Raw genomic sequence first — 25772 nt, 5'->3', positions numbered from 1 at the left:
TGGCAAATTCCGGACTCGACGAGAGTAAACAATCGACAGAAGATTATTACATATCTGCAAATAAGTACAAAATATAAAGTACAATTTTCCCATAGAACACTTTGGCTTTTGAATTAAGTAAATTCGAAAATTTATTATGCGTCTGTATAAAACCAGTTCTTAGCTAGACATGTTCAAAGTCTCAATTTTATTGAGAATAAGGCTCGAAACGTAAAAATTTCATTTTTCATTGTTAACTTATTTTCGTATGTGGAATAATTTCTGATTGTTTGCTCGTTATATTTAATCTGTAATTAAGTTATCGGTAGTTAAGTTTAAGTATACTTGACAAATTTCCAAACTCGATTTTCTCGAAAACGAAACGTCACATGAAAAAATGTTATTCTATAATTTCTACTTGTTTTTTCATATAAGATCATCCTGTTGTCGGTTGTACCACAGTTTCCGGAACACCCTGTACAATATCGTCGTCCTAGTCCTTAACTATTTTTACTCTATTTTTCAACAAAATGTAATTAACCGATCCACATGTGTGTCATTGGTATAAAGAACGCGGATTCACGATAATATGATAAAATCTCTACTTACGAAACAACAAATGTCCAGTTCTTTTAAGTCCTAACTCCTCACAATGGTATTAAACTCCATAAACTTGGAACTGTGAGTTTTCTCAGTTTACAAACTAGTGAAGTTAATAAAAACTAAACCGGTTAATACGTGACTGCCACGGTGGCCATCGATGACCCACGTTACTCAATTTTCTAGGATAATTAAAATAAGATAAATTTCATCGACTAAAATGTTTTCAACAATGTGAATAACTTATTGTTAGATAATATTGTTGGAGAAGAAGTGCGTTAATGCCATATAATATTTTGCAAAAATTAAATGTTAACGTGTAGCATATTTAACTCTATCGTGGCTCTGTAGGCAAAATGTACATGTACAAGTATGAATTGCTGATTAATTCTTGTGTTACGGGAGAACTAGCTATTCTAATAATAAGTATAGTTACTTATTCTGTTAATTTTGGTGGACAACGATATTGCATTAAGAGTCTCCTTATGAATTTGGTTTATGGATTATCATAGAAATTCATATTTTTGAGAATATAACTAAGAAGGTAGAATCCTAATAGAAAACAGAAGAAAACTTTTCCCATCAAATATTACAGAAAGTAGTATACTTTGAATATTTTACGTACTTCTGCATGTTACGTATACTTCGCGATATCTTGCACGTTCAAAATTCTTGCATCTATATGCTTATGATAAGTTTCGTTTACGATGTTTTACTGAAAAATATGAAAATCGTCCGCAATTTCCCACAAAGAAATATGAAAAGTCGCCCGCGGCTGGAGGGTTGAAGCATCGTCGAAATGTTCGTTTTTAAACACAGATCGTATCGATGTACCCTATCGATCTGCGCGTATTTCATATATCGTATGCTACAAGAAACTCGCAGGGGAAACCTATTTGAAACTAGCCAATAAAATTCTGTCACGTAATACAATGCCGTTCACTACGGGTGGTTCGGTTGAAAAAAGCGATATTACTGGTTCGTAGTAACGAACGTCCGGAAACGTTTTACCTGGTCGTCGGGAAGAATGTTAACGAAAGCGGACAATACTTTTTACGAAACGATGCGGCAATGAACAACGCTCGTTTGCGCGATTTATAGTTAGACTCCGCGTTTGTGATCCAAGACATCTTTTCGAGCGATATGACGTTTTATTAGGTTCGCATTTCAGCTTGATTTTCGTTCGAATTTTGCGAGGTAATTTCCTATCGGCGAACGTTAATGCGATATTGATGTAAGAGGAAGATTCGCGATGAGAACATCCAATAGAAGGATCGTTACGATCGTTGATGATCGCATCGTGGCAAAAAAACTTGATTGCGATTGGAAACTAAACCTGTATTTAATGAGAACATGTAAAAAATAGTATTTTATTGGCTGGAAGAATATGATGTACAGGCACATGATAATATTTATTACGAAGAAATAAAATTATTATCATAAATCATGTTAGAATGAGACTGCTGTTGTTTTAAATGTAGTGTTGTGTTACTACTACAGACAATAGAAAGGAGTGGTAAACTGAGGTATGAAGGAAAATTTTCATTTCATGCTAAGAAAATTAAATTAATTTCGGAAAGAAGAATAATGGAAGAACTGCGACAAATAAAATAATACAGAATTTCAACTGTTACACGTAACGGAATAATCTTAATTGAAAGTTCTAAATGAGTCGCTACTTCTTCATGAAAATAAGTCTGCTGAACTATAGGTAAACGCAATAACTGCAAGAAAGTGTAAAATTTCCTTGTGTCCTTGAGTAGTTCTAAACATTTTGTTCCTTGGCCCAACGCAAAAAGGCGGTAAAACATGGTACTCTTCTAAAAAATCCAGTGATGCACTTATTGTGTTTAAGCTAAACGTAGGATAATAGTAAGTCGCAAAATCTTCATATCAATTTGTCACAAATTGGCTGTTTAACGAATACTTTCTTTCTTCATAGTAGAGCAAAAATCCGCTAACAACTTAAAACTCGCATTAATCAGATAGATCGTAATAAGATAAAATATAATACCATATTCGCGTCAATGTTATTCGAAATAACGAACATCATTCATTTTTAGTCATCCTATACAAGCAAATAACGCATCCAATTGAATAAATCTACAATACTATTTAAACTGTGTATCTCGTAGCAAACTACCAAACTTTATCCAGGGAAAGGAAGAAAAAAGCTTACAGCAAATCTACACCTAGTCGAACTTCGAGCGTGATTCGAAGCTTAAAACTCGTAAAAGTCTTAACAAGTCTTGCATTTAAAATAACTTGAACTTGCCAGGCTTCTGTTAATATTTTATATTCACGATCCGTTTCGACAAAATTAATCAAAGTGCGTGTAAAATACGTTATACTGGTCAAACTTTCAAAATCTCTGTAAACTTTCGAGACTTTCGAATCCAACAAGATTTTCAAGACTTTCAAGAAGATGGAGATTTTCAAGAGTTACAAGCTTCGAATCATGTTCAAAGTTGCTTCGAATTTTTTTACAGATTCCAAGTGTTTCGCTACCAACGCCATACACCTTCGCTTCTAGCCGATGTTATTACGTTTACGCACTTTGAAATGCTCGGGACCTGGGCTAAATCTCGACGAAATCGGCCTAGCCGAGCCGGAAACCTTCGTTCGAGCGGCTCGATCGCACCCGTCACTTCTGATCGGAGCTGTACAGGCGTGGTGCAATGCAGACCGGCGATCAGGGGGGACAAAAGTCTCTCTTTCTCTGCATCTTTCTCTTGCGCTCTCTTCGAGTGGAGAAAGAGTCGTTGGTGGAACGTAGTCGGCGCTCGAGGGGTCCCACCTCCGTAAACACAACGCGATTCCACCTTCGTTGCTCGCGACGTGTATTTTCATAAATATAATAATTTATTTTCTCTCTGCAGGTAAATCCACACACGAGTGGCGGATGTTGTAATCTTCCTCCGTGTTCGTCCTCACAATCCTCCTCTTTCGTCGTCGTCATCGTCGTCGTAGTCCTCGTGGCTAGTCGTCGTCGTTCGTTCATTCGTTGGTTCGGGGATAGGTGGGTCGGAAGGTAAGGTAAGGTAAGGGTGCGGCCAGACTCCGCTCTCAACTCCACCTCATTACCCGGCATTCTATGCAGAGACCGCGCTTATAGCTTATTATTGCTTTAGCTTAGCCAACCCGTTGGTTCCTCGATTCTTCGTCGTTCGTCTATGTGCGTATCTACACGCGTGGACGTGCACACGCGTCTCTTTCAAACGATTTCTCGTTCAGCTCGTTCCGCGTCGAACCGCGAACATAGCGTTTTCTGCTGGTTTAGCGAGGCTGATGCGGTTAGATGAATTTTGGCGAAGGTAGATCGAGTATTTGGGCAAGCTCGTTTATTTAAGGTATAATTGGGATTTCCAAATTTTCAGTAAGTAGGACTTGCAGACGGATTACCACTTATAGTGGGTGAGTTTTGCTGGAGATAGGATAACAGATTTTAAAAACTTTGCTTTGGTACGATATTTTGTGGTACGATAGTTTGGACGCGTAAATGGCGTTTGAGAGTACCCCTGTTTACCTCCACAGGCTGTATCTCAATTACAAATACAAAGTTGCTCTGAAGATCGACGATGTTTCTTAACTCGATTTGCGACGAATCGTTAAAGACTATCTAAGTTTTTATATCGGGATTGTATACGTTGTAGTTCTCACCATTTCATGCATACTTTCGCAGAAAAGTTTCAAATTAATTATTTAAAAAATTTCTCCACCAAAAATTCCCGCAAGATGTCTAGAACATCTCGATGCATTTCTATAATACTACCTCAGCAGAACTCTGCGACATGTACCGATCTCCATCACCGGAATAGAACCAATTCGCGTAATAAGCTTCACGATTATCTGCTAAACGTCTCTAAAAGACCAAACGCACTGGATCGTTCCAGCAAAGACAGAAATAATCAGATTATCCTATCAAGTTATCCTATTGCTGCGACGTGTGTATTTAGGTGTCGTTTCCTGCGAGGTCGCCAAGAGCTCACGCATGCCTTCTCGTTCAATCGTTCGTCCATCCGTCGGCCTTCCTCATTTCGATTCTCATTTTGTATGTACGCGCGCAATTATTGGTCCCGATCTTGTCTGCAGGTTCGTTACGTTGGTTCGCCTAGCAGGCACCGGGCCCAAGGAGAACCCTCTCCTCTGCACGGTTGTGCGTAATGCCCCTGATACGACTTTGTCGGTATTATCTGCTCGCCGGACTCCCGGTGGCTCCGTAAAAACAAGACCGCCGGAGATTTAACCCTCGATATGGCGACCACCGGAATATCGTGAAGGCCTCTCCCCTCACGGACACCGCTTCGAGCGGACTTCTCTGCACGATTAACGGCTCATTTGGAATCGCAACTTACAATTAGCGTCGCTTCGTGTCCTTTTGCGAGCGTGCTTGATGGTTGCGGGTGGTTACAAGGATCTTTGGGATGTAAACGATGACTTGATAGCCAGTCGCTGAGATTCCCGTTGGAATTATCAAATTCCTCAAAATGACGAATTCTAGGGTCTTGTATCTCTACAATTCGTAAAATTAATGCTGTATTTCTTTTTTTTTTTTTTTTTTTTTTGAAGGGAACAATATAATTTATATGAGAAACATTCGGAGAAAAGAGGTCATAAAAGGGATCGGTGAATTGAGTAAATTGAGTATTTGGGGAACCTTTACCTCCAATCTTTTAATATCTACGGTTTTTAGTTGATAATTATAATGGAAGTTAGAGAATTTTATCGTTATACATATAATAATTATCAAATAGATGATGATTTTATGGTAATTCAACTAAATTGTAATAGAGACCGATGGTGATCGTGGTTGGCGGTATTGTGATGTTGACAATGGATGATTGTAAATAATATTTACTTAGAAAAATTCACCATGCATAGAAGTACCTTACGATATTATTAGACGAGTTTAGTAACGAAACAATTTCTAATTTCAGCTAGTACTTTTGAAGTACCTTTGAATGGAACGTTTAAGAAACAGTGTTCTCACAGTACTTAAAATTACCGTGATTTTACACGACCTTAACTGCTAGCTAAACTACAATAATTCTAATAAGAACATACAGAACATATGGTAGCATTAGAAACAGAGGAAACCCTTGAAACAGCCAATCGAAACGAGGTTGTACAATTCCAGATCAGTTGGGTGGATAAAAATGGTAAGAATCAGGCAAGCAAGACTCGGATATTTCCGCGGAAATGGACGTCTATAGCCGGATATCGAGAAATTCATCTCTCGGATTCTCGTTTCCTCTTCGAGGCTCGACCAACCTGAAATCGACGAGTCCGACAATCAGATTACTCGTGGCCGACCAAAGTTCAAGATTCCAGCGCGGCCTGCACGGGATAGGCGCAGAGGCGCGTGAAATTTGTGTCTGCGTCAGGCACGATCGCGCGTCCCGCCGCCGCGTTCCTGTCAATAACAGTTTCCACGAACGCATAATCGCAATATTCTCCGAAAGATCCTAAACTTAGATAGACGAAACAAGGTTCAGCAGGTAGAGGGATCTAAACGGACGTAAGTAATGCACGGCGGAGAGGCCGGAGTAAGAAAAAGAGAGAACGAGAGTGTGCAGACGATATAAAGGAACAAATGAGTTTCGTGATCGTACCAGAGCCCGATCTTGTCTTGGGTTAATCGAGCAACGCCGTAGAAAACGAGCAGAACAAGCTCGGGTTCCTGGCAGGGTGAGTCCGAGCACAGCCGACGATGAGAGAGGAGAGAATGACGAGGGTGAATAATGTTTCGCGTCCAATTCGAACGGTCAGAGACAAACTTTTGCATTGTGCAACGCATAATATACAGAACGGGATATCCTCTGTTCTCCTCGTCGCCCTTTATCGCTGGCAAACTTTGCCCTTTCTCTCGTTTCTTGCACCCTGAAAGCGCGCGCCCGCGCGCTGTGGTCTTTTCAATCTCGATGAGATTAAGTTGTACCCGTGGCAGTCTATCGCACGGCTACGCCGTAGCATTGTTTACGAGGAGGTAAGAGGCCACGAATCGTGCTCGTGCCAGCTAGCGAGGATATATTTATTCGTACGTTAAAATGTCGGCCTCGAGACGATCAAGAAGTTTCCTTGAAGCCAGCAGGCGGTTAGACGCGAGTCGCGTTTAAGGGTTCCGCTGGTAGCGCGAACCGATTCGACGCCGATAATAACTTGCATTCGCCGATAGCGAACTAGGACACGGTACAGGTGCAGCAACAAAGGGAAGAAAGTCGGGCAGATATGTACGTTAACGCGTGGTAAATCATCTTCGACGGTTAGCGCGGGTTATAATTAAAAGAGCCGCGGATTCGAAACAATACGTACGAAAGCATAGGAATAATTAATACTCTGAAAGTGGACGTGTTTCCTCGGTTTCGCGATCGAACGCAGCAGGTTCGACGATCGGCCTGTATGAGAAGGCTTATCTAAACTTTATCGGGCGTACTGGCGATACGAATAATTCACGTTTGACATTTCAGCGAGCGAGGGAGCGAGCAAACGGGGCCGTATCCTAACCGTGGCCGCTTGAAAACGCTTATTTACATTCTATTTTTCAGCAATAGACCCTGACGTAGTAAAACGATGCATTATCGAGGCCTGTACTTTAAGTACGTTTACCTCGCCGCACGGGATGTAGGTTGCCTTTTAGATCGGCCGACCTCTTTTCTCTATGGCCATTTTTACGGAAACGAAATTCACAGAGTGGGCAGAGCCGATTCCTAGCCTCAGAAGTTCATCCACCGTGTAGCCGAGGTGCTATTGTTCCAGAACCAGCCAAAGGAGACGAGACGAGAAGCGGAGGAGAAGGAGGAAGAAGAAGTTAGCGAACGAGGTGGAGGAGGATGCTATCGAGAAAGAGGTGTATCTAAGCACACGTACACGTAAAGTGTAACTATGTGGATGTATATGTATACACATCTGTATATTCTAAGTGTACTTATTTATAGGTGTACACATGGAAGAAAAGTAGGCCTTTGCTGCGGAGTTCAAACGATTCTTACGCATCGCCAGCGCGCACGCGTACACGTTAATTTCAATCGGCGGCGCGCAAACTTTTCGTTACAGTCTATTTCGCAAGCCCGCCGCCAACTAAAGGTCATCGACGCTCCGGCGATTCCTGATAATTATTCTCGCTAAGATTGTTATCGCTTCGTGGGCCAATCTGGAGAAGTCACTCGCAGGATACGTCTCTCGCCATCTTCTTCTTCGCGAGCCGTCTTTTTGTTCGATAGGTAAAATTGGTAGATCAAATAGTAGACGAATACGGTCCAAGAAATAATCACACCTTTTCCTTCTTGGAACTCACGCATACGGTAAGTTCGTAGTGAAAAGGGAAGTTTGTCATTCTTTGTGTTGTACTGTGTTTGTTTATAATAGCCAGTGTACAAAGTACATAAGCAACAGGAAATAAAAAAAAAGAAGCAAGGAGAAAAATTGTATTAATGACTGTAAGTTACACATTCTCATTTATAATTTTTAATATTCACAGTTGTACTGCCTGTATCTTTTCTAACTGTGCTCCGTATTTTTTTCTTAGTAAAGGTATCGTATTATTTTGTATAAAAACACGCGTACTAATGTTGGACTTGAATATTTTTTACCTGATATTCGATATCTGATGAGAAATTTGAGATCATGTAATTTTAACTATTTGCGTTCTAACTAAACTATTTGTGTTCAATGCTAGATATGTAAGTACCTAGACTTCTTGACACATAGACAAATTGCGCCATTAAAATAAGTCACAGCGAACTATTAATAACCGTAGGGACTAAACTAAAATTGTAAATTAGATTTGCAGGAGGTAAATTATCGTTTTGCACCTTTAAAAAAAGATCAATTACCTAATCTAATGTAACGACACCATAACTCGATTATTGATTTACGTTCAAGTCAAAAGTGGTTTCGAGCACTTCTCATAGAAGCCTCGTTGAAATGCGGAAATCGTTACGGTTTGGAAATTAGATGAAGCAAAGCGTGTATCAAGTTGTTTCCAATTTGTCGAGTTCTATTCATAAAGACTTCTGTCCAGCGTTATATAGAAATATTTATATTCCAGGTAAATTCCTAAGCACGTTTGTTTCAACATCAAAAGCACAGTACAACATAAAAGCAACACAGAAGTCTTATCTTTCTTCGAAATCTCTTTCACGACCGTCATAAAACAATTTTTTAATTTCAAAAAATCGTAACTACTGATAATCCATCACCTTGTTCCTTCCGCCTCGATTGGTTCCACGCCAGGGACCTATTACGCTATCACTCTCGCCATTTGTTCTTAATCGTGATTGGTTGCACCGCATTACGATAAAGACCAGCGTCATCTAGCGGTAATTAACACAACCGTTTATTCGTCACCACCGGGTCACCTCAGTCAATCACCGAACCAATAAACTCTGGCCAATTTTTACAGAAATTCTTAGCTTACAATGGCAGACAAAAAATGTACAAATCACGCGAGAACGAGTTCCTAGCCCGGCCTCTGGCTTTCACCTGCAATTATACCGATTCCTCGGGCCATCGTGTCAATCGTATGGTCTCCGTCGATCAAAACACGACTGAATAAATAATCCAATAACAATCAGGCCGTCCCGTTTCCGACGATTAAGGGAACATCGTACGCCCACCCGGGCCGCTTATCAAAACCGATCGTTTGCCCCGGGTATAACGAGTCGGCCCCGGACAGAAAACGCCTTTTGTCCGGGGATTTTTCGTCGTTGCAACGGCGAACGACGCCCGTGATTCACAGAACGAATCGGCCCGGTGAACGTACAGCATCGTACAATAATGACGCTCTCGAAAGGCAGCGCCGCCACGACCAACCACATATACACTATCGCGTACATACATATACGCATACATATCTATAAATACATACACACACAACACGTACAAATACGTACATACATCCGTGTACATATGTATACACAAATCACGACGTACATACATATGCACGCACAAGTACGTACGTATATATGTGCACACGTATATACATACACGCGTGGTCCGTATACGGACCAATAATTCTCAATCGCCGTTCGGAACGTTCGCTACGGGCCGCTCGCGCCGTCCCTTAAATCTAGCAACGAGGCCGACCTTATCGGGTGCCTTCCACCGTGCGCCATTATTGTGAGATACTGTACGTCCTGATCCGTCGTTTAGAGCCTATCCAGGCCGCGAATCTCACGCGTTCGGCAGGAGGTTTTTCTCTTTCTCTCTTGTACGATCCTGCCAACGGAACAGAACGAAATAGAAGGAACGACGTGTATATACGTTTAAGCGAGACAAAGAGGAAGAGAGAAAGAAGGAAAACGGAGAATGAGAAGAAAGAAGAAGAAGAGGCGACTTTCTGTTGCGTGGTGTTGTTGCGAGCGCGAGCCGGAGCGCATGGCCACTTGGACTGGCACATCGCGGGGGAGGAGTTGAACGGAAGGGGGTGGAGGGAGGGGGCGCAGGTAATCAGAGGCACTAAACCACGATACCGTGCTGGCAGTTAGAGGCCTCTATCTCTTCTGTCGTTGGTGGTACAACACGCCCGGTATTATTTGCAGGCTGCCACATTTGTCGTAGGTGGTCTTGCGACAGTGGCGTCGCGCGGCCCGTATAAACGACGCCGTCTACGACACGCCGCGCCGTGGTTCTCCTTCTTCGCGTTCTCCGGCCGCTCGCGCGAGCAACGAACATGCGCACGTTCGGCCCTTTCCAAAGGATTCGCGTTCGTACGGCAACCCCTTTGTTCCACCTTTCCCCTTGTCCTAGAGGTGCTACCGTGGACGACGTCGCTGGTACATATCGACAAGACCAAAATACCATTTACGGTTTAATGTATCGATAATATTCTTGCAATACCGGCAAAGTAAATTGGGTTTGAAAATATAAAATTCTATCGTGTCTACGTCGACTCCGAATAAGGCACGTTTGAGAATCTTGTTAATTAATAAAAGCAATAACTTTCATTCGATTTTCGAAATTTTGTACAGTAAGAGTGTCTTGTTTTGAAAGATACAGTATAATTTTATTTTAGGTTTAGCGAAAATTTGATTCATCGATGCGATGGAACGCAAAAGGTACTATAATTTTCCCAAAGTTTATGCAACAACAACTTCTGTTCCACATGAGAAACTGCTCTTTAGAAAAAAGTAAGTTCTTCCTGATGGAAGAACAAAGATCGAGCGAAACCAAAATACATTCTATGTATAACATATTGTCGATAGTAAGAAGTTCGGATAACATTAAATAAACCTGACTCTTTCTGAAATTCTATTTCAGTTCTATTCTGTCCGGTTCTATTCTGCTTGCCGACATGTCAATGATATAAATATATCTATCAATTTTTAATAAAACTAAAATCTAAATCTATTATTTCGTCCTCTTACTTTTGTTTAGCCCCTTTACTCGCATTCTTCTCTCTTCTTCTTCCCTCGGTAAGCCGGTAAACCCCGTGACTGATTAACGATAGAATTAACGAAGATTAACGCCCGTGGCACCAGGCGAAATTTATGGTCGGTGTACACCGATTCCTGAATTATGGAGTTTACCGGGAGCCGGTATCTCCCGCGGGATCTCCCAAGTGGCTCTACCTGCATCTCCGTGAAACGGAGGTGAAGTTCTCTTTTTTGGGGGGATACTTGTGCCGCCGGATGGATAAAAAAGTATCTCTTGGAAAAGAGACTCCCGAAAGTTTTTACGATTGACAATGATATTCGTAGTGTGGACGATGATGACGGTAATGATGATGATGATGGACGAGCTAGAAGCGGTCGATTAGGTCGACGCGTTTATTCCGTCATAATCGGGACGGTCGAGATTGATGGCGGAGTAAAGAGCATCGATGGGAGTGGAGGTTACGTATTACAATCGAACACGCTTCCTCCCGTGAAACTCCTACGTAGCCGAACAATTTCGCAAGCAGCGATGAAAGTAGATCTTCGTTGACTCAGGTACAAAGTATTCGACCGTATACCGGTGGATACGTAGAAAACGACGGGCTTTCTTGTCTGTCTCTCGTGCAGGGACGATTAGGTGGATTTCGCCTTGAAAACATTCGACGGTGATTGTCGACGAAGTAGGAGTTAGTTTTTGCTCGTACGTATTTCCCTGAGTCTTTGTTCCTTAATAAATTAGTTTTATCACAGAAAGTGAAAACGTGTCCTGTATATATTTATAACGTTATCTTGGGGAACAAATAGAGAAATGGCAGAATTTTTCATAACAAGTCACGCGAAGCGCGTATGTATAACGATTCGCGAAAATCACACGGTATAATACAATCTAAAATTATCGCTCCAATTATTTTCTCGTTTCGTTATTTGATTTTCCTATGTTTGTAAATGTGATTATGTTTTATTTCACTAATTTAAATAATTGGTAATCATAAAGAGAATTGTTTCGATAATCATATATTCCTTACTTGGATCTAAATATGCTGCTCGTTCAAAGATACGTTAGTTCGATTATCAAAAATGTCTCTCATAAAAATGATTTTGTCCTTAAGTTAAAATTACACGTTTGTTTTATTCTTGTTCTCGTAGCAGTACCTATCTTTTTGTTTACGTGTATTCAATTCTTCTGTAAGTACATTGCATCTTGTCGTACATAGTATCGTTTAACAATTTCATACCATATGGTATCATCGTTATAATTCTATACCTACTCTTTATTACATAAGTTTCTCACTATGAAATCGCTCGATTCTACATGCAATCCCAAAAGTCCAATAAATCTATCAAAAATTCAACAAATACTCCGTCACGTTCTACCAAATACATTCGCCTTTCATCGATTCATTTTTCTCCTACGCTATTTAATTGATGAACCATCATTCTACTAATGAAACAAGCAAAAGAAACCTTCTGAACTCTAACCCCGTGACTCTGACGTGGCTACCGTCCACCAACCCCCTGCACATAATCCTTGGCGAACGAGGTGTCAGCGACTTCTTGAAATTCCATCGGTGAATCTCGAAACGAGGCGACTCGGCGCGGTCGCGTCGATTTCCACTGTTGACATACGAGCGGTAAAGAGGGGTTAACGGTTAGGGAATGATTAATAAAGATGCGCGGGCACGCGTTCCACCGGATATAAGGCCCACACAGATGCACGATGGACGTGTGTGTACGCGAGTATATAGAAACGCGCCCCTCTATTGGCTGCTTCTCGCCAACTACAGAAGAAAACACGGCGTAGGGCCGCGGTAGGTGAACCGGTGTGAGCCCGTCGGGACGCGTGCGCTCGTGTATCCTCGAGGAATACGTACGCACACACTTTGGCCAGAAGGAGCAACAATATGAGGAAGAAGAGGCAAAGAAGAAGAAGACGAAGAAGACGACGAAGAAGAAGCAAAAGGAGGAGGAGGACGCGCGTCCACGTGCATAACTCGGACATAAAACAGGCTCGCTCGCGCAAACCACGGCTCCGTGCTGGGGTACGGATGGGCTAACGGATGGACGGACAGACGGACGGATCGACACACAGCACGCGCGCATGAATATGTAGGATGTCTGGAAAAAAAGACGAGGAAAAGTGGGGGCGGCAAACACTCGACGCGCATAGTAATCGAAGCCGCGTCATGCCAATAACATCGCGCGCCTAATGTTCGATCGATCGATCGGCTCCGACTCTCCACCACAGGGTTTTCCTTGGTTCTGCGGGCGCGCGCGCGCGCGACAAAGATAAGCTTGGCGCGCGCCACGACATGCAGCTGATTTACGCGTTTCTCTCGCGCGTGAAATGATAGAAAAGAGGGAAAGAGGGAGAGTAACGGCGAAGAGAGAAGAAAGAGATAAAGAGGCAAAAGAAATTGATAGGGATGGAGGATCGAGACGAAGAAAAAGGAGCGGTTGATGGAGGGGTGGAAGAAGAGGAGACGCGTGTGCCGCGTACGAAGACACGCGCGAATGGCCGTGGTGAAACGGGCGCGGGTAGGTGGCTTACACACGAGCGGAGTTTACAATTTTCTGCACGACGCTCGTTCGAATGCCTGTAACGTTGCGGATGCCAATTGCCGATAATTCAAGGTGTACCTACCCACGATATAACGCGCGGCCGCAGACGCTGACAGATTGCTGGGTACCGGGACAAGCCCTCTCGATCAGCACCGGCCCTCTTTTAGGCGCGCCACGTTTTGGCGCGGTACGGATACCAGCGCATTTCGAACGATGCGACTGCGATTCGAGCGAAACTATGGTCACGCTGGATGCGTATTCAGAATTGATATTCCGGCGAATTTAATACGTCAATGTAATCAAATATGTATGTAGATTTTTACGAGTGTACGCATTGTAGTCTTGCGGTGTTTCATTCGTCAGAATGTCATTTTGTCTGAATACGCATCCACTGTAACCATGGCCTAAAGCTTTCATCGGGGCTTTAAACGTTTATTGTCCAAGCCATATTCGATCATATGAATTGCTTCATAATGAAAATGCTGTCCTCGACAACTGTCCCTGACTCGGCTGTTCTTTTACATTTTTGTAACCAATAATAATTTGTTACGAGTGTTTGATAGCGCAAAGTGTGGAATGTCGAAGTTAATCATGTTTATGGCAGCGAGACATCAAGAAGACGGACTTTACCTATACCCGAGTTATCGATTAAATAAAAAGGACAGTCAAAATTTACTGCAAGCTCGGATCAGACGAATGTATTCCGTATATTGTACTGTACTGTATATTGAATAGGCTTCTAAAGAATAACCATATGAAATATCGTAAATAAAAATGTTAAGACAACCGTACAAGACAGTCCTTATGCATAAAAGTGCAATTCGTACGTCTGTACTAAAGTCAATAAACATACCCGACTATAAAAGATTTTGAATTCTAAACTGTGAAGTGACATTAACACCTATCAACAGCTCCAACGCTATGGGCGGAATGTAAATTACACATTTTTTCTAGGATTTTACCAAAGATCTATTATCAGCGAATATTATATTAACAAGTAAATTACAAGTATAATTTTATATTAAAACGCGAGAAAAACATGATCAAAAATAAATGAATTATCTTCTCTACTAGACACGTGCGTTACTTATTGATATAAAAAGATCGCAATGATTAAAGAAAAAATTCTATCTTTTATACATTCATCGCGAGTAACAATTGAAGAGAGAATCAATAGAAATCATTTTGTAACAAACAGCGTAAAAGCAACCTTAACGCTTTATAGATTCTCGGATAGCGAAGGTAAATTATTCATTCCACGTTTGTAATTCAAGTTTTAAACAAGTTGTTGGCGGAAAGCATCAAGACACACGTGTCGTTTGTTTTCGAGAAGAAGCTTTAATCGAAAAATAGCGACGACGATGGAAGGTACAACCTCTTGACTTCCAATCGCGCATATGCCTTTTAATATTAATGCACTACGTTGGCACCTACGTAAGGAAGCGAGCATGCGTCGAGTCGCAACGGTGAATTTACGACGTATTAAATTGCGCTACTCGATATCTTTGTAATTTTCTCCGATGGGCATAAAACTGCGTACTTACGACCAAGGGAAATAGCCGACCCCAAGGATTTGACTCGAACTCGTGTTCCTTCACTAAGTTCAATTAAATCAGCCACCGGAATATGAATAAAGACGTAGAACCTCGATCTTTGTCCAACTTACAGCTGCTATTACAATTTGTATTATTGTTTTTAGATGTTAGTACACTTTTTACTACTACAAGTTAATTTGTTAATATGTATTTATCGCGTGTTTATTGTTATCTAAGATTTATTTGTTATTACACTACCCACGAAAAAGTACGAAATACAAAATAAGGAAAAAGTGTTTTACGTTTAACATTAAGGCTATCAATCACATGTAGATCTATACATATGTATATATAGTAAATCACGAAAGTAGATGAAAATAACTATTGCATACACATTACCTACTACATAAAAGATTTCAAATTTAACGCTGCAGTGACATACCATGATTATATCGGTAAAGGGCGTAACTAATCTGGAAATGTAAATAGAAATTACGAGGTTCATTGTAAACATATATTCGATAACAAATTAGCATGCAACATGAATAGCACATATCCGTTAAGAGTTAGATATGATTCTACTGAAAATATTGAAATTTATTAATATAACGTTTAGGCACTTTCGTAATGTTTGCGAAATGTAATGTAAAGATCTATTATGTACACGTTAATATTTGTTTCAAATTATACCAGTATAATCACGATAGTCGTATCTCACAACAATGGTAATGAAATTTAAGAATGTTTCGTATAAAACAGACAACATATTTATGATATATTCACGATATATTCGGATATGTTTACAAGTATTCGAATACTTTCGTGAACTCGTATGTGATGTATGAATGAAAGCTAACATCAATTTTTTTGATAGTACCAATATTCTTGTAATTGGTACACTTGTAATTTTACAATATATTCTCATTGAACTTTCACTTCTTCTCCCAGTTTGTAATTATCTTGCATTTCTTCGTTGGATGATTTATAATATACATATATTTCTCATTTGAAAGGAAGGTGTCTTTTGATGAAATGAACGGAAGTTAACGAAAACGTTTCGTTACAAAGAAAATTCGCGATTATCGCCTGCGTTTTCTCTGCCAGTTCGTACCTCCATTCACGTTGAACATGTGATGAGTAATTAAATTAATAATAACAGCGGCACACGAAGAGACTTTTCCGACTTTCTTATTCCCAGAACTGTCTGGGAATAAGACCCCTTTCCAAGTGAAAAAAGTTTTTCTACAACTTCGTTGACGATTCTGTCTTTATTCGGAACGCGCTTCTTCGCTTATTAATAATTCATTAACCCGCTTTATTAAGCGTCATTCGACGTTAAGTCGAACAATGGAAATATCAGTGGCTTTCTGTCCGAGTTTATTTGTTTATTTATTTGTTTATACGCGTATAATCTATGAGACTATGATTTCAACTTTTCTCTTTGATCCGTTATCTCGAAAGTAATTAATTATGCCTTTATTGCGGTATGCAGGAAGGATTGGAACGTTCGATACAAAGGCAACGCCTTTCTAAATTCTTTCTGTATATGTCTCAGAATGTTCTCAAACGAATTAATACCAATTTAATGATTTATTATTCTATCTAATTATTCATCGAATTCAATCGAGTCTTTAACGATTCCCTACACGAAACAGTTTTATTCTTATGATTAAAATGAGACACGAGAAATTGTTTGCTAAAAATGAAAACTTGAATATCTTGGCGCCCACGTGCTATGAGTGCCGATGAAGCTTTAGAGAATACTAGTAATTATTAAAATATTGAAAGGCTTTAAACGCGCGAATTTTGAAATATAAAAAATACACTTTGTTGCTATTTCATATAGAAAATCATGGAAAAATAATTTGGAAAATTAGCTTAATGTTTTTTAAATCTTTCACTTGCGAAAAGATATTATAACATATGTAGAATATATAAGTGAATTAAATATTTAAAAAATTGCAATGATTAGTTATTTTACTGGTTGTATAGCACAATTTCTAAAATACCATAGCATAATACTAAATATTCCATATATAAAAAAGACACAAACTAATGGCTAAAATACTCAGGTTATAAAGATAATAAGAGAATAAAATAAAAAATGGCATAGTTTGCAAACAGACGGCCTATCTATCCAGCTTACGTTGATACTTCGTACCATAGTAATATAAATCCATTCGAAAACATTTGTCTCTATATTGAAAAATATAGGTGCCTATGTTGCCAAATGGCAACACCGTACATTCAAGAATTAAATGGGTAATATTTTTCCTTCAATAAAATTATTCGATAAAATGTCTCCTATTGAAATTGCTAGAAGAATTTTGAACACTTGAAACTTTGCTTATTCGTAATGTTTTTGTTTGAAATATATTCACGATGAGATACAATTCGTCAAATATTTGCCTGGAAAAGACGAGTTTCATGTATCGAAAGCATGAAGCCAGAAGAAAATTTGCCGAACGTCGAACGTGAACTTACCGAGCATCTTGCTGAGATCGGCGTTGTGGAGATCAGGATTCTCGTCGGCCAATTTCTTGCGCTCGACCTTTGCCCAGACCATGAACGCGTTCATCGGGCGACGTATCCGTTGCTCCTTCAGGCTCCTCTGGGCCGTGCTGCCTGGATGGCACATCTTCACTCCCGCGGGAATCGGCGAGATGCCTTGTTGATACTCCAGCGACGGACCGGAAGCTAGCCAGGACATGTCCTCCAGTCGCTGTTGCACTGGACCGCTCAACATTCCTGGTATCTGAAAATCCATTTCCGATTTCTCATATTCGATTTGTATTTTTTAACCTCCAGTATTTCACCTTCAACTCGTGATCTTTCATTCTCGATTTCATTGATTCTCGGTTACCGATATTAATTGTATTATTTTATAATTGCAATATTTGCGTAAATTCGTATTTTTACAAATATAGTTGAGAAATGTAAAAGGAAATGTACACAGAGACTTGTTTCATCTATTAAGCAAGTACTATAACGAATACTATGATTTTGATACTTTGCATAATTTTACATGAATATTACGTGCATTGTGTGTATTTCCCAAATCTAATTACAACGATTACGCTATTATGAATATTTTATATATTTTAACATATGTATACATCTTGCATATCTGCAACTTTAAATTTCGATGCATGTGCATAAAAATCCGTCGACTATTAATTAATAATTCCACCGATACTCGATTCTTGATTCTCGCTCGCAGTTGGGATCTAGGTTGCCAATTTCCAAATTATTGTTTAGAAATTCCACCTTTCAAATTTTAAATCCAACTCCTCTTTGCCATTCTTCAGTTAAGGTCCACAATTTCCTGATTTCAACCTGAGCGTGCAATCAGTCAGAGAATCAACGAAAATGATCCATGGATCGATTCTTCCCGATAATTACGCGCTTATTAACGAAAACGGGTGAAAGTCGCGCTCGATATTTTCCGATTCCATTAATACGTAATTACTGGGAGATATTAATCGGGCAGCTAATGAACGCCACTCGAACGCGGTGTACCTGGTATTGTTGTCGAGTAAAAGCTGTTGTTCAAAGGTTGCCAGACTCTCGTTAGAATCGGCATTGTAATATAATGAAAATGAATAATGCACGCAACCAGGCGATAATAACGGCTGATAACTTAATGAACGTAGGATACGGTGATAAATATTGAGCCTTCGTGAGACCATATGATGTCTGTGTTACAATTGTTAGGTCGCCATAAGAAGGCAGGAAAATAAGAGAAACGTAGTACAAATAGATAGATGCGAATTTTAAGAATATTCAACGAACGTCTCTATTTTTTGAAAATTTCTTAATTCTAATATCAGAATACACGATTACCTTAGAAATAACTCTTTAGAAATCAAGTATATAACTAATACCAATGGAGTCCATCGACTTGACTTTTGTGCAACTCCTATTGTAATAAATACGTTGTTGTACGAATCGATATACGACGTACGTATATTATAAATTCTTAATATTTCTTTAAAAATCGTAACTGATATGAATTTTTTCGTTTAGATCAATCGAATAAAATGTAGATAGATACAAATCATCTTTTATAACTTCAGGTTGGGTAAAACAGGTAAAACAATTCCGAATGGTTACGGTCGAGACTATTTCCTTTTCGTATCATTTCTCTTCGAGTTACGAGTAAAGCCAGCTCCACACGTCCTTTGTATTCCGAATGCCAAATATTCATTATTTCACTCGCAATTACATATCGTTGATTTACTGGGATAACGACACGTTTCAAAGTATGTCAATTTTGAAATATCTGAAAATTTAATTCAAAAACAGAGCTGTAGGTATTATTCTAGTAATATACTTGTTATAATTCCTTAACAAGAACAATGTCATGACTCAAAGAACATTGCGTACATTGTAGAGTAAAGAAACTTTCCCATTTCTAACTGGTGAAATAATTAACTATTTACTCGAACCGATTTATTTCAAATCGACTTGCTGAAAAATCTAGTTTTTTCAATTGTGTCGTGCTTTTACGAAATCGTAATGTATATCGATGTGGCATTATTTAATTAATAAACGCACATCGCTTACGTATATTAATAGTTGTAGACGAATATTTAACGAGCAATTCATACGTCATTAAATCACATATGTTTAATATTCAGTGAAATAATGAATAATGCTAAATGTTTAGAAATCTCTATGCCACGTGTATTTAAAGTACACGTGTGCTGTATACGAAAAATGGCATATGCATAGTGTACACTTTTTGTAATCCACTTCTTCAGATATATTAAGATTAACGATTTCGAAAGTGTGTCATAAACCAACCATAAACGTATATCCATTTCTTTGCATCATGCTACTGTAATCTTAATTATACATGTATGTACATAGACGCAGTATATTTAAGTGCACGTTAAAACTTCTGGTGTGAATATCAACGGACGTATCATTTACAAGTAATATATTTAGAGAAATATTAAAGTTTGTCAGTTATAACGTTAGCATATGCGTCAAACCATAAACCGTGGTGTGAAGCCGGCTTAACCCGAGGAACGCTATAAAATAGTGAGAACGTAGGTGTGCGCGTGTCACGTTCGAGGTGAAACAGCGTTCCGTAAATGAAAAATATGCGAGCCTATTTCCAAAGGAACGGTCTCTCCTGTCTGTGCTGGATCGACCGAACCTAAACGTACCGAAATGATTTGGGTGTCAATGGGCATGGAACTGTCGTTGCCGTCGATGTTCGACTCGATGTCGTAGGCCCTCGACGTAGGAGTCGCATAAAGCGAGGAATGAAGTGCCAAGAGTCCAGGGGATCCGCCATAACTGCTGACCGGTGGTGGTGTCACCTCACCCCTGTCATAATTATCCAGCATCCTATAAATTCAAACGCGAATTTATTAATCATTAGTACCGTTTATAACATACACAGGCGGCTTTTGATTAACGGTAAAATCGCTACGCATCCGGTGCGAGTTCGCGCGCAATAGTACCGATGAAATAACGCGGTCGTGTATCGTTTCGCTTCAACGAATGACTTGTTTGTCATGTGAACATGCACATCACGGTATACAGGCTGCTTTTCTCCGATAAATCTCGATGTTGAAAGCGACCGGGAATTATTTTAAATCGATAAACATCTTTTATGGGCCGTGTAAAACTCGGCGTGTTCGAGTGATGCGACGTCGTATAGATTTTGACTTTAAAGTACCTTAGGCAATAACATATATAGGAAAATTCTATACGTACGAAAATTTAAATTACTTGTTTTTCTTTTTTTTTTTACTCTTATGACTGGACTACGGACGTTTATGCAAATTTTAATTTTTTTGCATAGAAGTAGAAAAATAGATCCTGATTCGAGATTTGTTTTATCGTTTCAATATGATATAACAGATGCTTTACTTCTTATGCTTATTATATATTTCACATATTTTTGCATATTACATACGTGCATATACGTACTTATGCATAATATGAATTTTTGTACATTTCGTATTCATGTACTTTTTTTATGTACCTTTGTATGTATATATATTTTTTGTACAGATAAATTTTCCATAAATGCATAACCATCTGGATTATTTTCTATTAACTATTAAATCGTTTCAGTTCTGTTAAGTTCTATCGTTTTCGGTTAAGTTCTTATCGTTTTATCACCATTTTTGATTTAGTCCTTTATTATTTCGTACCTGGCAAAACTACTATTGTTAACTGGCATTTTCATTTCTAAATTATTTCTAAAGATACAGATTTGAGAAAGATTGACAAAACGATAAAGCTTCGATCAAGAGAATTTATGAATTTTGCAAAAGAGGTAAATCAACGGTAGTAGCTGAAAATATTAATTCGACGTATTTGCAAGTTGTATATATAAAGCCATATCAAACCGAATCTTCGATGTAGAATATATTTCTCTAATTTCTTTCTTTAATATAGTTTATAACTTACGGATTACGGAATAATTTCGTTTCTTTCACTAGACTCGGCAATTAGCTTTTCGAATTATAATTGCACAGTGATTAACCGGTACGGTATAATGCGAGACTTTAAACTTAGAATCAATTATGCGTATAGAACGCTATATAAAAGAATTAATAGTTAATATATCGTATTAATAATAAAACAGTAATGAGCACAATGTATTAGAAATAAGTAAGAAAAGCAATCGCAGCAACTTATAATATGCCTTGTAGAAGCACCTGCTAGCGCGTTGTAGATTCGAATTTCTTGCTAATTTCGATGAATTAATAATACTTCTCACGTCATTAAATTATAATTGAAGTGTTGACCCAGGAAGAAACGAGTACAAGTGCAAAGGAAGCGGTAATTAAAACTTCATTCCAGAAAACGCGAGTCCATCTCAACTTGAGATCAAAAGCAGCGCGAATCTGAATGAGGAATATTCACTCGGCTTTCTTTATCGGTAAACAATGCGACCGATCTTTTCCACGGGCATCTCTCCTCATTAAACATTGTACCAATTACCTTCTTCGATCTCTACCTCTAAACTCTTTTGCCGCGATAACTAAATTTGATTAAATGCACCGCGGTGCGTTCCAAAGAACAGAAGAAATACATGGAACAAAAAAGTAAAGTAACTCAAGGGAAAATGTAAGAACGAAGATAAAAACGACTGACGAAAGGAAGAGATACGAAGTCCACAGTGTGAAAAGCACAAGTCATACTTCTCGCTGTTTTTAAAAAAAGAGTCAAACAATTCCATATAGAAATTGTATTTCCATTTGATTTTGCGATTAAATATACGTCTTGGCCAGTTTCTTCAACATTTAACAATATTAGTATATTTACAGATACAGACAGTATACTTAACATTGGTTATAATATTAATTACGCGTGTCTATCGTCTTCGATTATTCGTATTAAAATACTTCTTTTTAATCACCGAGCGATATGAAAGTTAGAAAAATAGTAAACTTATTCATATTCTGCTGCGTGCTCTTCATATGTCGCATAAAATCATACAGAGAACAAAATGTAAATGTAACAAGAACCAAAAAACGAAGGAAAAGTGAAAGAAAAATTATGTCTCGAGGCCAAACACCACCGATTCTCTACAATTCACGTTTTACCTTTCGCTGGAAACTGTATAGATTGAATTTTTCCATTCATCTTCCTACTAATTTCATACCAGAAAACATCCAAGTACACGCAGACAATAACCACTAATATGTGCAAAGCGAAAGAACCGAGAAAAAGAAGAGACGAAAATCGATAAATATTAGCCAATCTAATAGCCAATATCCAACATCGTATCACATATTAATCATTCGTAAAAGACATGCGAGGATACGGAAGACGACTATAAAACTCGCTTAACAATCATCAAAGTCACATTCGATCCATCATGTTTCTTCCTTCGCGCGCTAAAAAACCTGACGAAACGCCGACAAATTTGTCCGCGCCAAAAGCCATGCTCATAATCGAATCACAAATCGTGCGTCGCACGCCGACTGTTCAGCTTTTTCATCCTGGCTTTGTCACGCGATATAAAGTAGCCGTGTTTGGAACTGACTCCGCGGAATACATATTCCGATTAAAAGCAAAAGTCAATTATTCCGATTGTCCGGCGCGTCTGTCTCTCGTCCGTGGATAGGGGGCGAAGACAAGGACGAGTTCCGCACGACGCGGTTGGAATACCATTCTCGATCCGTTCGATACCGGGGGCAAACGAGAGCGCGGTCGCCTCGTCGGCCAAGAAAACAAGAGATCGATTCGTACACGCCGGCATTCGTATATACGCGAGGTAATTGACTTTGGCGTCTCTGTTTCGTCGTCGTGGCCGTCCACGAGGCTGAAGAGCAACTCGCTGCGGTAAGAGAAATGCCCGGTGAATCGGTTGCTCGTGCCCGTGCAGCCCGATTGATCTGTCAACCCCGTTAGGAAAAGAGTTGATCGACATGAATGAACCATTCAAGGCCACTTAATGGAATTCCCACGATTGTCCTTAAGGCATAATGCGACCGCGCTCGATATAATAGTACCAACAGCTGTCTCCGTGCCGTGCCTATATTTATATACAGTCGGCGACAGAAATAAGTAGATTGGTAGTAGAAATAGGTATCAATGAAGTTTCCTTGTATACGGTTTGTTCAGGCAGAAATGTAAATATTCGCTCCTTAATATGTTCCATGCGATTTCCAATTAATATGTTCCAGGATTTCTACGATTCCTACCTCTCGGGGTGAAACAAATTGAAAAATGTCCTTTTGCTTGGATTTCAGCTGAAGCAATGGCTAGAATATACATGTTAGATCGCTGAAGAATATTACAAAAAATGAGGGAAACCCTTCTCTTCGATACAATTTTTGTATCACCCAACTGACTAAAAAATGCAGAATTTTGTTTTTAGCGGAATTTTCTTCGCTATATAATAATATATCTTCTTGTAATTCTAATATCTTACGTTTTTAATACAATAAGACGTAAAGCGGAAGACAGAAAGTGGAGAAAAGCAAACAGTTGTACAGACAACGAAGATCTGATCGTATCTATGACTACAAAATTTGTTCTATCGAGTGCGACTCGCTACTAATTAATCTACGTACTATAATAAATATAGACTAAATATATAACGTTATTACTAATTCGATTAAACTTCATCGATAATCACTTCCACTACCTGTCCACTTATTTCTGCCCCCAACTGTATATAGGTATGTATATATACATATAAATACGTATTAATAGACATTCGTTCATTTATACAATACGATACGCTAAAGCTGCGCGCACGTGTGCGGTGTTTGTCCCTTATGCGTGTTTAGATGTGTTCGCATCTGTGTATAAATTTAAAAAAACACGTAATACATACGTGAGCGCATGCATATATGTATATGGACACGCGAGTGTTCCACATAATGGCCATTGTTTCATTCGGTCCGCGAGAGATGCTGAGACGGGGGCAAAAACGTAGCGGCATTTTCATTCAATAAAGTTCGCCGGCTAGTAGAGACGGTTTTTGCTAGTATTCCTCTCGGCCACGGCACACGCTTCCCCCGGCTGATTCTGCTCGAAACGCGCGCCACGCCGCAGCTACTGTTCCGAACGGACTGAGCCATATAGCATCGATAAACGAGATCGATACGAGGTGTCGTTTAATAACGCGTCGCAACGAGACCAACGATCGATGTACCGGAGAGGGGTCGTTTCGGCGTGGGACGCCAAGTCAACGACCGAGGTCTTATTTTCACTCTATTCGTATCTTTCTCCTTGTTCTCTTATTTTCAGTCGTTTTTTTGTTTTCCGAAGAAAGAAATTTTGAAGTTGGTTCATGACACGGATTCGACTATTTCGTCGATACTTTTATCACGACGACACTTTGAGTGACTTGAGTGAAGAGTTGTATCTTTGTTTTTATATTTTGTGCAGAATAGAAAATATTCAGATGGTTGGATATTTTTATGGACAAGGTGGAACAATGTGTTGAACAGTGTCGCAAAGGTGAACAGTGAACAACCTGCTAAGTGTAAAGATATAAGCCTTTTAAAAATGGGTAATAAATCCACGAAGTTATGTAAGAAACAGTACGACTAATATTGGAAAAAAACATTTTTGAAATGTTCGACAGGATGGCAGAAATATTCTTCTAATTAAAGAAGCAAATAAGAAGACAGTTTTAGTGATATGAGAATGATAATAAATTACTCTTCTGTCTTTTTCTTTCTTTAATCTTCGTTTGTAGTACGCATAATTTTACGATGAAAATGTAGAATATCTATTCGAAACCTTATTTATTCTTCTCCTGTTTAATTATGTTCCTTTTCTTGGTATGATTTATAAAAATATGTGCAACGGGATTTCTCTTCGGTAGCCATACAAATGAACGATGAACGAATGAACGATGCGTAAAAAAATATGTTATTGCTCAATGATGAATATATTTCGCCTTTGATTGTGTAAATTGTTTCCTTCTTTAACAGCTAGTTAAAAGACATAAATAACATTCTAAAATTACGCTACATTTCTATGCGATTAAGGTAAGCGTACACTACCTACACGATTCTTGTCTCAATATCCACTGAACAGATGTTTAATATGTAAATAAAATTTATTTCCCACGGGTGAATTTCAAAGCTGCCAAAGTACCTCGTATATCACAAAAGCAAGGTGTAACTATTAAATCCGTGATAATAAAGTCATTCGTTTTTATGTATTTTCTATATGATACAACTATGTACGACTATTTATGTAAGTTTTTAGCTTTCTTCATAATGTTCGAAAC

At 39.1% G+C, this 25772-nt stretch overlaps 1 protein-coding gene across 2 annotated transcripts in view; it reads right to left on the bottom strand.

Annotated features, from left to right (window-relative positions):
• Window positions 1-25772, bottom strand: part of LOC122568151 (putative transcription factor SOX-15) — a 69897-nt gene that overhangs the window by 19581 nt on the left and 24544 nt on the right. For both annotated transcript variants that reach the window (XM_043727552.1, XM_043727553.1), the window contains exons 3-4: window positions 20221-20404; window positions 17531-17801 (exon numbers count right to left, since the gene is read on the bottom strand). In XM_043727552.1, coding sequence (XP_043583487.1) covers window positions 17531-17801; window positions 20221-20404 — 455 coding nt within the window. The remainder of the gene's footprint in view (window positions 1-17530; window positions 17802-20220; window positions 20405-25772) is intronic.

Source organism: Bombus pyrosoma, linkage group LG6 (genome assembly GCF_014825855.1).
Source record: "Bombus pyrosoma isolate SC7728 linkage group LG6, ASM1482585v1, whole genome shotgun sequence".
Taxonomy (NCBI): Eukaryota; Metazoa; Arthropoda; class Insecta; order Hymenoptera; family Apidae; genus Bombus; species Bombus pyrosoma.
This window is presented reverse-complemented; position numbering and strand designations above follow the sequence as displayed.